The 13,501-nt window shown below is 37.0% G+C and overlaps 1 protein-coding gene across 1 annotated transcript; it reads right to left on the reverse strand.

Annotated features, from left to right (window-relative positions):
• Positions 1-511: 511 nt before the first annotated feature.
• On the reverse strand, positions 512-1,422 carry LOC147925421 (zinc finger BED domain-containing protein DAYSLEEPER-like). The gene is made up of 3 exons (XM_087492622.1): positions 1,104-1,422; positions 704-1,022; positions 512-618 (listed from the first exon to the last, which is right to left on the reverse strand). Exons 1-3 carry the CDS (start codon positions 1,365-1,367, stop codon positions 512-514), a joined length of 690 nt encoding a protein of 229 aa, XP_087348748.1. The 5' UTR covers positions 1,368-1,422.
• Between the last annotated feature and the right edge of the window lie 12,079 nt (positions 1,423-13,501).

The raw sequence follows: 13,501 nt of genomic DNA on the forward strand, positions 1-13,501 counted from the left end.
GGTATGTGGCATGGATGCCAAGTTATAATAGAGGTCTAGATGAGTCAAGTTTGCTTGATTGTGTCTAGTGTATTCTTGTGTGTTGCCTGCTTTGTTTGAGGCTTCCGCTTTGCGTATTTGTTGCTTTTTGTTTGGGGGTAGTTTGGGTGGGGAAAATGCATGTGAGAGGGATGTCAATTGGGCTGACAATGTCCAAATAGGTCTGTCCAATTAGACACCTCCATGTTTTAGACATTCATGGTTTAAGCCCAAATAAAACCATGTCCAAATAGGTCCGAACCAAATAGGACCATGACCAATTGGGCTGTCCATGATGTCCAAATTATACATAAACTCATCAAATACTTATTCTTAAGATTAAACTTATAAATTCATCATTAACACTCAAAAGTTCATACTAAATCCATAAATAAGTTATAAATCCATACTAAATCCATAAATAAGTTATAAATCCAATACATACTCATACTTAATGGTCTCATACTCATACTTAATGGTCTCATACTCTCATTCATACTCTAATCTTCTTTCTTACACCTTCTCCTTCCTCCCCTTCTTCTTCTTGTGCTTCTCCTCCTTCTTCTTCTTCTTTATCTTCCTCAAAAAACTCGGATCCACCTACCAAAATGAAAACTATCAATGAACCATCACTTCATTCATAGAATACAAAACAAAATCAAGTTATAAGAGTTAGTATACTTACTAATTTCCTCAAAACCTCTTAACCAGTTTCTTGCACAGATAAGTGCTTGGACATTAGATGGAAGTAGACGGTTTCTGTACTTGTTTAGAACTCGACTTCCCACACTAAATGATGACTTGGAAGACACTGTTGTTATAGGAATACAAAGTACATCACATGCCATGCGAGATAACTCTTTAAAACGTGCTGCATTATCTTTCCAATACTTCAAGACATCCAAACTCTGAAACGCAACCATATCCAAAGCTGGTTCATCCAAGTACATATCTAAAGCCGATTTTCCTGTTCCAGCTTTTTGAGAAACAAATGCATAAAAGCCCTACATAATATGACAAAGAACATAATAAGAATAGAGAGAACTGATAATATGACAAAGAACATAACATAATAAGTTACTTACACCATATCCAGATGGTAGGTTATCCTCCATAACTTGTGAAGTTGCAGCGGTGTTTGCATGATTCTTCTTGTAAACTCCATACAGCTTTTCTATCTTCTTGCGAATGTGTTCCAACTTAGACTTGCTAGTTGATGGATCTAAAGTGCTAAAGCAGTATTCTAAACAAGTGAACTTCAACCTTGGATCCAAAACAGCAGCAATCGCAAGTATATCACTGTAGTCTTTCCAATATTTGTCAAACTTCAGCTTCATGGTGTCCACCATTTCACAAATGGTCTCATCCTCAAATGTTGCATGAACTCTAAGCCAACTTTCAATTTTCCAAACTTGTATAAAGTACAGATTCGCAGTAAGATATTTAGAGCCTGAAACAATTTGTGTTATTTCATCAAATGGCCTCAATAAGTCGCAAATAAGCTCTGCTCTAGACCACTCCAATTCAGAAGGAAAACACTTATAACTCGGCTCCACTTCAGCAAGATTACGCAGCACATCTTTAAATTGGATCGCACTAGACAATAATAGATGGGTTGAGTTCCAACATGTTTTCACGTCCAAAACAAGACCAGCTTAGTATGAATCCCAACAGTTTCAACACAGCCTTGGAACATCAGTTCTCGAGACTCTGAAATCTTCACAAACTTGACACTTTCCCTAATTTTCTCTAAAGCTTCCTCTATGACATCTAACCCATCTTGAACTATCAGATTCAGAATATGGGTTGCACACCTTACGTGAAAAAACTCTCCACCACATACCAAATCCTTTCTAAGTTGCCTTTTTAGAACTCCTTGCATATTATCATTTGATGAAGCATTGTCTACATTAATAGTAAATAATTTCTTATCTAACCCCCATGCTTTCAATAACTCAATCAACTTCATACCCAATGCAACACCATAACGAGGTGGAGGAAAAGCACAAAAAGATATTATTTTGGCTTGCAAGTTCCAATTTGCATCAATTTAATGTGCAGTTAAACACATATAACCTTCCACGGTTATTGCTCTCCACAAATCAGTTGTAAAACAAACTCTACCCGAAATCTCACTCAAAATCTGCTTAAGTTTGCTTTTCTCCTTCTCAAAAGTTTTCAGAACATCAGAAACTGCAGTATTCCTACTCCAAAACTCAATTATCGGATTCACATATGCAAAAGCTTCCCTAATCCTTCTATATTCAACAAAGGATTAAGGGAGATCATGCTCTACAATAGCAACAGCAATCAACTCACGGAAAACCAACATATCAATCTTTCTACTATGAGTAGAAGGAGTACTACCAGGAGTCTTCGAACAAGTTTTCATATGCCTGAGCAAAATTGTTGTTCCATTCTTATTCAGATTCAAGTGATAATTATATTTGCAGTAGTTGCATCTAATATGATATTTATCATCTTTATCATTCTCTCCAATTATTGTGAAAATTTTCCAACACCTGGAATGTCTACGTTTACCTCTTTTCGCTTGAGTATGAGATGATTCACCCATGAGAGATTCATCTTCCATCGGATTGTGTTCTTCTTCCACCACCTGATTGTTTTCTTCTTCCACCATATTGGTTTCTTCTTCAAGCATACGTCGTTCCCATTCATTATCACTCATGAAGTCATCATCACACAAGCTCAGTGTCTTGTCCATCTGTTCAAAAACATAAAAAGAATTAAAACCATTAGCAAACAGAAATAACTAACACAACTAAATGAGCAAAACATTAGCAAACAGAAACAACTAACACAACTAAATGAGAAAAACATGTATCTTAATTACGGTATAATGAATGGTATCAACATTTTTAAAGGGCTTTCATAGAACAACGAAATCAAACTCTTTTTCACTTTCACTACGCATCAAACAGCCCATGACCAAGATGGCTAATATAAATCGAAATTGCATTACGTGACAGAATAAAGAAAGGTCACATAGGAAGGGAGCAGAGACAACTCCAATGGCTAATATAACAATTATGAGTGATGTTACAAAACCAAAACCTATATAAGTATCGAATCCTAATCAAGCCAAAACAGCATTTTACTTCTTTCAGACATTTCATCAAACCATAAACAAGCGTGAGAACAACAAACCCACAAACCACTATGGTTCTTAAATCCACCTTTACATTTCTACTATGAGAACAACAAACCCACAAACCTACAAACCCACAAACCCACAAAACCCACAAACCCAGAAATTGAAAATCTTAGTATACTCACGAAATTTACCTCCGAGGTCTGATTTGGTGCAAATCCGCGATGAAGAGTGATTGAGGGAGAGATTGAGGAAGAAGAAGAAGATGAAGAGAAGCAGATGAAATCGGCGAAATCGCCAGAGAGAGATAGAGGAAGAGGCGAGTTTCCCCCAAATCGACAAAATAAAAAAAGAAAAAAAATATTTTCCCCAAATTTTACAACCCTAATTTTAAAGAATTATTGTCAGCCCGTGTCCAGATGAGACCATTTATTAGTGGGCTAAATTTATTTTAGGTCCATTTGACCGTTTCAAATTTGGTTATGACCATAACCGGCCCAATTTAATTTGGACATGGACAGCCCATGGTCTTACAGACCAATTGACATCCCTACTTGCATGGAAGACTAAGTGGGTAGAGTTGGGGCAGCTAGGAAACCATATATGATGTTTTTTGTTTTGCAAAATCCCATGATTCCTTTAACATGTTTTTCCTCGAAATGGATCCAACTGTTTTACTTAAGTATTTTGTTTTGAATTGTAACATTTTACTTAAGTAATAAAACGAGTATTTTCATATATTTTCAGACAAGTGGAAATGGTACATGGTCTAGTCCAAGCCAGCACAACGCCGCGTGCGTACCAAGGGTTGAAAATCCTAAGGGACGTATGTAGCGGGTAGGTAGCGGGTAGGCAGCAGCCAGCGAACTGGCTGAGGAACCTAATTCGTTGGTGGAACCTCGACCGGATCGTAGGCAGTTGACCTTTAGTGGCGTCTCCGGGCCATCCGTGGTTTATCCAACCATAGGACGGTTCTGGGGTGTTACAAGTGGGGTCAGGGTTTTGTGGACCGTTGGGTCACGGGGGTGTACGGGCTGTTGTGACAGTTGCATGGAGAAACCTTGGTTGACGTTGTTCAGTCCAGTCAGTGGATTTGCGGGTCATGGTGATGGTTGCACGGAGGTCCTTGTTGGATGGACGATGTTGCGGAATTCGAAGACGAATCCTTGTTGGTGGGAGAGAATTTTAACATCCATGTTCCGGGATTATATTTTGGGTTGTGTTGAGTAAACCAAGAGAAGAAATTTTACTTAATTTTTGGTTTAATTAAATTCTGGATTATTTTAATTAAACCAGAAGCCCTAAATTTTTTTCAAAGTGTGGCCTCTTTTCTGATGTGATTCTCCCAAGGAATCTACGCTCTAAGGTAGGTAGACTGATAATCCTAGAACTCTGATGGCTCGCGAAGCTGGATGATAAGGCGTGAGATAAACTCGAAAATCCTTATGCCCCAAAATCTTCTAAAACAAACTAAACAAAGCAAGGCGGTGGAACTTTAGATAGAAGCTTCGCGGAGACAGATGACAAGGCGTGAGACAAAACCCGAAAATCCTTGTGCCCTAGACTCTCTTATAACGACTCTTCAATCCTCAGCTAGTGAATGGAAACGTCAAGTGCTGTGGAATCACTTGATATACCGAAAACTCTTTGATGTAACCCACCAAGGAGAAAGAACAAGTTCCAAAGGAACAAAGGAGTTTTCCACTCTCAAATAAAAGATAAAAGGTTTCTTGATTGAATGATTTTCTCAAATGAGATTACATGTGTTTATATAGGGATAGAAAACTTGGTCACAAAGCCAAGTATTGATTATTCTTGAAACTAAAAACATTAAAGATACTAAGTTGAATGAAGACCAAACTCTTGGTGCATGTTTCCTTCCTCCAAAGTGACTTTTGGTGCATGTATCTCTTATTTTCGTCACTCTTCTTAGACCACAAAATAAAGTGATTATTTTGGGCTTTCTTGGGCTTGTATTAGGCTTAAAGTAGACTTGACTTGATAGATATCATCCCCAATACAATTTCCCATGTTCTCTTTGCTCCAAATATCTTCAAATATCAACTGAACAGCTCCAGCAAGCTGTTTGGTCCTTGCCCTTGTCATTGGTACAACTAGTACAAGCATAGCATCCTCAGGAACAAGCTCAGCTTCCACTTGATCATCCTCATTTCTTTCCATTATCGTATCATGCCCCTCCTCTTCAAAAGGATTTGTCCTCAAATCCGGACCATCTGCAACAAATGGAGCCAAATCAGAAACATTAAAAATGGAACTCACTTTGTACTTACCTTGCAAATCAAGCTTGTAAGCATTGTCACTGATTTTCATCAAGACTTTGAATGGACCATCGATCCTTGGCATTAGTTTAGACTCTCTTTCAGCTGGGAAACGTTCCTTTCTCAAGTGTATCCATACTAGATCTCCCACTTCAAAAACCAGCTGGCGTCTTCCTTTGTTTGCTTGCTTCTCATACTGCTTTAGAGACTCATGATCTGTGTGAATCACAAACTCCTTCGGCCAAACATAGTGTTGCCAAGTTTGTAGAGCTCTAACCAAGGCATAAAACTCCTTGTCATAAGTTGGATAATTCAGGGTTGCTCCTCCAAGTTTCTCACTGAAATAAGCAATTGGTTTCTTCTCTTGCATCAGCACAGCTCCAATTCCTACACTAGAAGCATCACATCCAATTTCAAAAGTTTTCTTAAAATCTGGTAAAGAAAGAAGGGGTGCAGAAGTTAGTTTTTGTTTCAAGAGTTGAAATGTTTCTTAATGTGCTGTCTCCCATTTAAATCCAACTTCCTTCTTGATAACCTCAGTGAGAGGAGCAGCAATGGTGCTGAAATCCTTCACAAATCTCCGATAGAAGCCGGCAAGACCATAGAAACTCCTGACTTCGCCAACCATCTTTGGACTAGGCCATTCTCGAATTGCCTTTACCTTTTCTTCATCCACTTTAATGCCCTGTGCACTCACAACAAATCCTTGAAAAACAAGGTTATCTATGCAAAAAGTGCATTTCTTTGAATTGGCAAACAATTTTTCCTTCCTAAGGACATCTAAAACAGTTGTCAAATGCTCTACATGCTCATCAAGGCTTCTACTGTAGATCAAGATGTCATCAAAATACACAACCACAAAAACTCCTATGAATTCTCTCAAGACATGATTCATTAACCTCATAAAAGTACTAGGTGCATTTGTTAACCCAAACGGCATCACAAGCCATTCATATACTCCATGCTTAGTCTTAAATGCAGTTTTCCACTCATCACCCTCCTTCATACGAATTTGGTAATATCCACTCTTAAGAGGAATTTTAGAAAACACACATGACCCATGTAACTCATCTAGCATGTCATCTAAGCGAGGCATAGGATGGCGATACTTTACAGTGATATTGTTGATGGCCCTGCAATCCACGCACATTCTCCAAGTACCATCTTTTTTTGGCTCAAGTAACACCGGCACAGCACATGGGCTCATGCTCTCCCTAATGTATCTCATTTCCATGAGCTCACTGACTTGTTTCTGCAGCTCCTTTGTCTCCACAGGATTGGTTCTATAGGCTGGCCTATTAGGAAGTGAAGCTCCTGGGACAAATTCTATTTGATATTCAATTCCCCGAATTGGTGGCAAACCATCTGGATTTTCTTCTGGAAAAACATCGCCATAGTCCTGCAAAAGAGAAACAATATTGCTTGGAAGTTCCCGCTCAAAATTAGTCAAACTCATGAGAGTTTCCTTGTACAAAAGCAAAATGATAGGTTGATCCAAATATAAAGCTCTCTTAATCTCACTTGCTCTCACAAAGAAGTTAGATTGTCTCACAGGGTTGCTCTCAAAGGCCTTTGGCTGGGCTTTTCTCAAACTCTCACTCTCTTCTTTGTGGTTTTTAGTGTTTAGGGGTTCACTCACATCGTTGTTTCCAGGTTGCAGCTGATCTTCGTAGACCTCTTGTGGTGTTAATGGAACTAGTGTGATCTTCTTCCTTTTGTGCTCAAAAGAGTGTTTGTTGGTGTAGCCATCATGATTAACCTTGCGATCAAACTACCATGGCCTTCCCAACAGAATGTGACTTGCTTCCATGGGCAATATATCACACAACACTTCATCTTCATACTTCCCAATGGACAAAAGAATCAACACTTGCTGGTTAACTTTCATATTCCTTTGGTTATTCAACCACTAAAGATTATATGGCCTGGGATGCTTCTTTGTATCCAACTTCAGCTTCTCCACCAAAATAGTGCTTGCAACATTAGTACAGCTTCCTCCATCAATGATAAAACTGCACACTTTATCCTTCACCAAACACCTTGTGTGGAACAAGTTTTCTCGCTGTTCTACTTCCTGGACCTTTTCTTGCATCACCAAAGCTCTTCGTGTAACCAACAATTTCCCATCTATAGCACAAACCTCATGTTCTTCCAAAGATGAAGTGGAATCACATTCTTTCTCTTCCTCAGTTTCAACCTCTCCATTCTCCATCAATATCATGGTTCGCTGGTTTGGACATCGGCTAGCATAGTGTCCTATCCCATGACATCTGAAGCATTGGATATCTCGGTTCCTAGTGTGAGTAGCCTCCGCTTTTCCTTTTGACTCTTGTCCAACAACATTTGGCTTAGCTCCCACATTTGGTTTGAAGTCTGTCCTAGGCCGAAAACTTGACTTATCCTCCTTGTAGTAACACGGCTTTGAACTAGAACCAACGACTTGTCGAGTATTGCTCTTTATCTTAAGTTGCTCCTCAATCAGAATTACCTTGTGCAACATTTCTTCCAAGTCCTCATAGGTCTGCAACTCCATTTGATCTTGAATATTTCTGGCCAATCCTCCTAGAAACCTTGCCATAGTTGCATCTACTTCTTCTTCAATATCAGCTTTAGTCATAAGAGATTCTATCTCCTGGAAGTAATCCTCTACACTCTTGCTGCCTTGACTTAGACGTCTCAATTTCTGATGCAGCTCTCTGCTGTAGTGGCTGGGCACAAACCTTTTTCTCATAACTGTCTTCAATTCATCCCATGTTTCAACAGGTTGGACACGTGGGCGCATCCTACTAGTAACCAGTTGATCCCACCAATTGATCGCATAATCATAAAACTTTGTAGCAGCTACTTGAACCTTCTTGGGGTCTGAATAGTCTTGACATCTAAAGACTAACTCCATTTTCTTTTCCCACTCCAAGTAAGCATCTGGATCATTCTTTCCATAGAATGGTGGTATTTTCAACTTGATTCCTCTCAAATCATCATCATTTCTTCCTCTAACCTCTCTGTTTCGTCTTGGACGCCTTTGACCCTCACTCGACGAATTGCTTCTTTGGTTGTAGTAGTCGTCTTCTTCATTTCTGTTATGCCTAGGTTGATCTCTGCCCCTCCGATCGCATTCCCCTTCAAGCTGTTGTTGAGGCTGTTGCGCTCTTTCAATCTACTGGTGCATAGCCTCCATTTCAGTGCGAAACAACTAAGTAAAATGCCCTGTCAAAGCTTGCATTTGGATAGGAGAAAGACCTGCCACTTGTTCTCTTCTTGGGTTATTGTTTCCGGAGTTATCACCTTCATTAGAAGACATTTGTCCCTACAAAACTGAACAAACGGTTAGTAGTAAAATATATCACTAGTGTTTCTCTCAAGTGTTTCCCACAAGTGTTTCACTCAATCTCTCAAAATGTTCTCATAGTAGTGGTTTTCTCCAAAGTTCCAATAAAAACTAATCCCACTCAACTCAATGAGATACCAAAGTTTTTCAGTAAATTGTTACCCAAAAAGAAATAGAATGGAATAGATTGATGAAAAGAAATAAAATAAAATCAGATTTTTTGTTGTTGTAGAATAGAACGGGTTCTTCTTCTTTTCTTTTTTTTCTTTTTTTTTTTTTTGCAGAACGGGTTCTTCTTTTTTTTTCTTTTTTTTTTGCAGAACGGGTTCTTTTTTTTCGATCTTTTTTTTCTTTTGTTTTTGAAAGTTAGAAGATGAAAAGATAGAAAATGAAAAGATAGAAGATGAAGAGATAGAAGATGAAAGAAAGAGATGAAAAGATGGATAGATGAGAAGTTGAAAGGTTTTGATTAGAAAAATGCAAAAAGTCCTTGAGCGGGCTCTGATACCACTTGATGTGGTTCTCCCAAGGAATCGACGATTTAAGGTAGGTAGACTGATAATCCTAGAAATTCCGATTGCTCGCGAAGCTGGATGATAAGGCGTGAGATAAACTCGAAAATCCTTATGCCCAAACTCTCTTAAAACAAACCAAACAAAGCAAGGCGGTGGAACTTTAGATAGAAGCTTCGCGGAGACAGATGACAAGGCGTGAGACGAAACCCAAAATTCCTTGTGCCCTAGACTCTCTTATAACGACTCTTCAATCCTCAGCTAGTGAATGGCAACGTCAAGTGCCATGGAATCACTTGATATACCGAAAACTCTTTGATGTAACCCACCAAGGAGAAAGAACAAGTTCCAAAGGAACAAAGGAGTTTTCCACTCTCAAATAAAAGATAAAAGATTACTTGATTGAATGATTTTCTCAAATGAGATTACATGTGTTTATATAGGGATAGAAAACTTGGTCACAAAGCCAAGTATTGATTATTCTTGAAACTAAAAACATTAAAGATACTAAGTTGAATGAAGACCAAACTCTTGGTGCATGTTTCCTTCCTCCAAAGTGACTTTTGGTGCATGTATCTCTTATTTTCGTCACTCTTCTTAGACCACAAAATAAAGTGATTATTTTGGACTTTCTTGGGCTTGTATTAGGCTCAAAGTAGACTTGACTTGATAGATATCATCCCCAATACAATTTCCCATGTTCTCTTTGCTCCAAATATCTTCAAATATCAACTGAACAGCTCCAGCAAGCTGTTTGGTCCTTGCCCTTGTCATTGGTCCAATTGGTACAAGCATAACTACCTCAGAAACAAGCTCAGCTTCCACTTGATCATCCTCATTGCTTTCCATTATCGTATCATTTTCTTTTGGTGGAGTGTCGACGTTGGTTGCTCAAAGAGTACGAGAGTGGTGAGAAGGAAAAAGAGATCAACAAAGCTTTGTGTTAGAGAGAAGGAAAATGAGCAGAATCGTTATGGTTTGGGAGGAAACGGTTTCGACATACCAAATCGTTGTCAAAGGTAACGAAAGTTTGAGGAATTATTTCCAAGTCTTTCATCGTCATTCTCCTTTTTACAGAACTGGATTTGCATTTAAACTATGTGAGTTATGGGCAATTTTGTCGGACATATTCTCTCAGTCGCAAATTGAGACCAGCGGGTGTTTCGGGCTCGGTTGCGGGTTCATCTGAGATCTGTTCGTGCCGAAATTTTGTGGGATGCTTCTGGACGTCTAGACATTTCTTTTTATTGGAGGGATTGGAAAGTTAACGGTTTGTTTTGATTTTGTGGTCTTACCTTTGAGTTTGTTATTTTCTGTTTTTCCAGACAGTTGGTTTCAACGCTTGTTTGTTGTTGTGATTGGTTGTAGGAGCGATTTTGGTTGTTCCTGGCATTTGGAGGGTCTCTTTTGGTTGTAGTTATTTTTGTGAATCACTTGTTAAGGTGAGTGCGTAACCATGAGCTTATCTAAGCGATTGGCTTGTATGATTTATTTTGTGTGATTATGTTTAGGTGTGGTGAAAGTATTATTGGTTGCTTTGTTTAATGGTTGGTTTGTTATATTTTATTTGTAGTTGTACTCTTGATTTGCTTGTGTGTATAGCTCGTAGATGGGAGGATCGCCTCACTGGGTAATTCTGGTAATACTCACGCATCTCATTGTGTTTGTGGTGCAGGTAGAGGCAAAGTTTGACCGTGGGATCATGGCAATGAAGAGGAGGATGTTCTAGGGACTTAGTTGTTATGCTTTGGTTTCTTCTAGGTTGCTAGAATTGGAATGTTGGTGTTAGAACCATGGTTTAAGTTGTTAGTTTTTGGTCTATAATTCTGGTTAATTATTGGTTTCTTATTATTGGTATTTTTCGCTGCTTATTTGGTAATTTGAGTTTCTGCATATTCAAATAAATATTTTGGTTTATTTATTTGTTATTTATCATTTATTATTATTTATTACTCCCTCTCTATCATAAAGGATGATTTTCTAGTATTTTTTTCTTGTATCACAAAGAATGATTTTCTGTATACTTTTATCAATTAATACTAAGAAATTGTAAATTTGAAGAACCATTAAATGAGAATTTAAAAGTTTGATGAAATACTATTGGTTAATAATTATAAAATATCTTATTATAAATAATACACGTACTGCTAAACATTATTTTTTTTTCTTTTTAATTCATGTAAAAATCCTAAAACATCATCTATTATGATACAAAAGGAGTATTTATTATTAAAAAAAAGAGGTAGGGTCGTTTCAGTTTGGTATCAGAGCCAAACCCAGACGAGTATGGAGTCGAGTGGGCTCACACCGTCGGGGGTGACGGTCTTGGTGCGCAACGAGGACGTTGCGATCTGTTAGTGGGGGTGAATTGTGACACCCGGTTTCAGAGACTTGCGGAGAGGTTTAAAAGAATTGATTTGACCATCTATGTAACCAAAGTGCACTTAACTTTTTGGTCAAGGGTCCTGAGAGAACTCCACAGTTCAGCGTGCTTATGCTAGATTTCAGGATGGGTGACCTTCCGGGAAGTGATTGTCGGAATTGTGCGAGTGAGGACAAAACACAGGGAAAGATCATATGGTGATTAGAAAGGATATTTCTAACAAATTCTCAATGTTAAATCAATTATTTTTGGCCAAATATTGGATCAAACTAGGTAAATTTCAGTAATTAATAATATTTTAAGTTTTACAGGAATAGAAATTGTTACGATTTTGCAGAAATCATATATGTAAAAGTAATGTCTCACTCCATATTGATTCATTTGACAATACAAATTTTTTATATAAAAATTATTCAAACTATAAATAAAACACATTTAATCATGAGCATTTTTAAAATTAAATATGTTTCAAAAAATGGTATTTTTGAAAAAGATATCTCAAAAGAGGTATTTCTAACAAATTCTCTTTATTCATATATATTTGACTCACACTTTAATAAAAAGATTTTTTCTTTGTAAATGACGTCGAAGATTAGGGTTCTTTTGATATGAGTTCTTAGTAAAATCGAACTTGTGAGCTCCCATGAACTACAAAACAAACTCTAAAAAAAAACCAAAATTGTTCAACAAAGTATACTGTATTAATATTTCATTGATGGTATGTTGATGGGAATGCTTTCATCCGGTAAATCCAAGCCGTTCCTAAGATTATATTGTAAGTTGCGGATATGTCCAATACGGTAAATTCTACCATCTTTGGAACATCGGCTCCAAGCACATATAATTTTATTGTACCGACTACCTAGCGACATCGAGGTGGCACCCATAAAGATTATCAAGGGGAAATAGGTCCTAGATATCCGATTTCTGTACTCGCATTCGCGGAATTGTACTCAAATATGAGTTTCACCAAATTTAGTGTCGATTAGGATTTTGAACACTTCACAATTGGCTACCTGGGAGTAACTACAAGTGTACCGTTATTGGAGCTTTCTGAAGTGCTAGGTCTCGATTTCCTTGAAAGTAATCTTCGTATCTAGATGAGAAAATGCTATAGAGAATTAATAATAAACAATACTATAGAAAATGCTTATTTAAATATATTACAATGAAAGCATATGAATAGATAAAAATTGAACAATTTTACAAATTACACAATTGAAGAATTAAGAAACCATATCAATTTAATTATAATGTTAAATAGATTATTATATAAATTTTTTGCATGTATAGTTAAAAAACTTAAAAATATATATATTAAGTTAATTAGCTTAAAATGTCAATCTTCAAATATATACCGGTCTTATCCGCATAGCTTAAGAATTAAAAACTCTAAACTAAAGAGTTGTGGATAACTATTAGTGATTTCATATTATTTTCACAATGTTTAGAAAGGGTTATTGGTTCTATGATTTTAATGGATTTGGAAATCCAAACAATAATCATGTGTTATTCAATCATAGATTTTAAAATACTTATCAAAATCATGTGTTATTACTTCTATGATTTACAAATACTTATTAAAATCGTATGTTATTCATTTAATGATTTGGTTTTGGATTTCAAAATCCACATTATGTTTTTAATGGATTTGAATGGATGTGTAAGTATGAAATAGAAGGATTCAAATCCAAAGATAAAACATATTATTTCAAAATTCACGTTCTTTGATTTTTAGAATTTTACAATTTCATATGGATTTAGAAATCAACTCTCCCTTCTCTTCTTCAACTTATCGAAAAAAAGTCAAAAGAAGTTAAATAAAGCGACACGCCCAATAAAAAGGCAAATAAATTTGACATTCTATTC

This window comes from Camelina sativa, chromosome 16 (genome assembly GCF_030686135.1).
Source record: "Camelina sativa cultivar CO46 ecotype springtype chromosome 16, ASM3068613v1".
NCBI lineage: Eukaryota > Viridiplantae > Streptophyta > Magnoliopsida > Brassicales > Brassicaceae > Camelina > Camelina sativa.

Bases quoted from the DNA above. Each gene is read 5' to 3' on its own strand.
- LOC147925421 (XM_087492622.1), bottom strand. From the start codon at position 1,367: ATGGTGGACACCATGAAGCTGAAGTTTGACAAATATTGGAAAGACTAC. The intron at 1,023-1,103 runs GTAAGTAACTTA...CATATTATGTAG, and splicing joins ACCTACCATCTGGATATGGT to GGCTTTTATGCATTTGTTTC. The intron at 619-703 runs GTAAGTATACTA...TCATTTTGGTAG, and splicing joins AAGAGGTTTTGAGGAAATTA to GTGGATCCGAGTTTTTTGAG.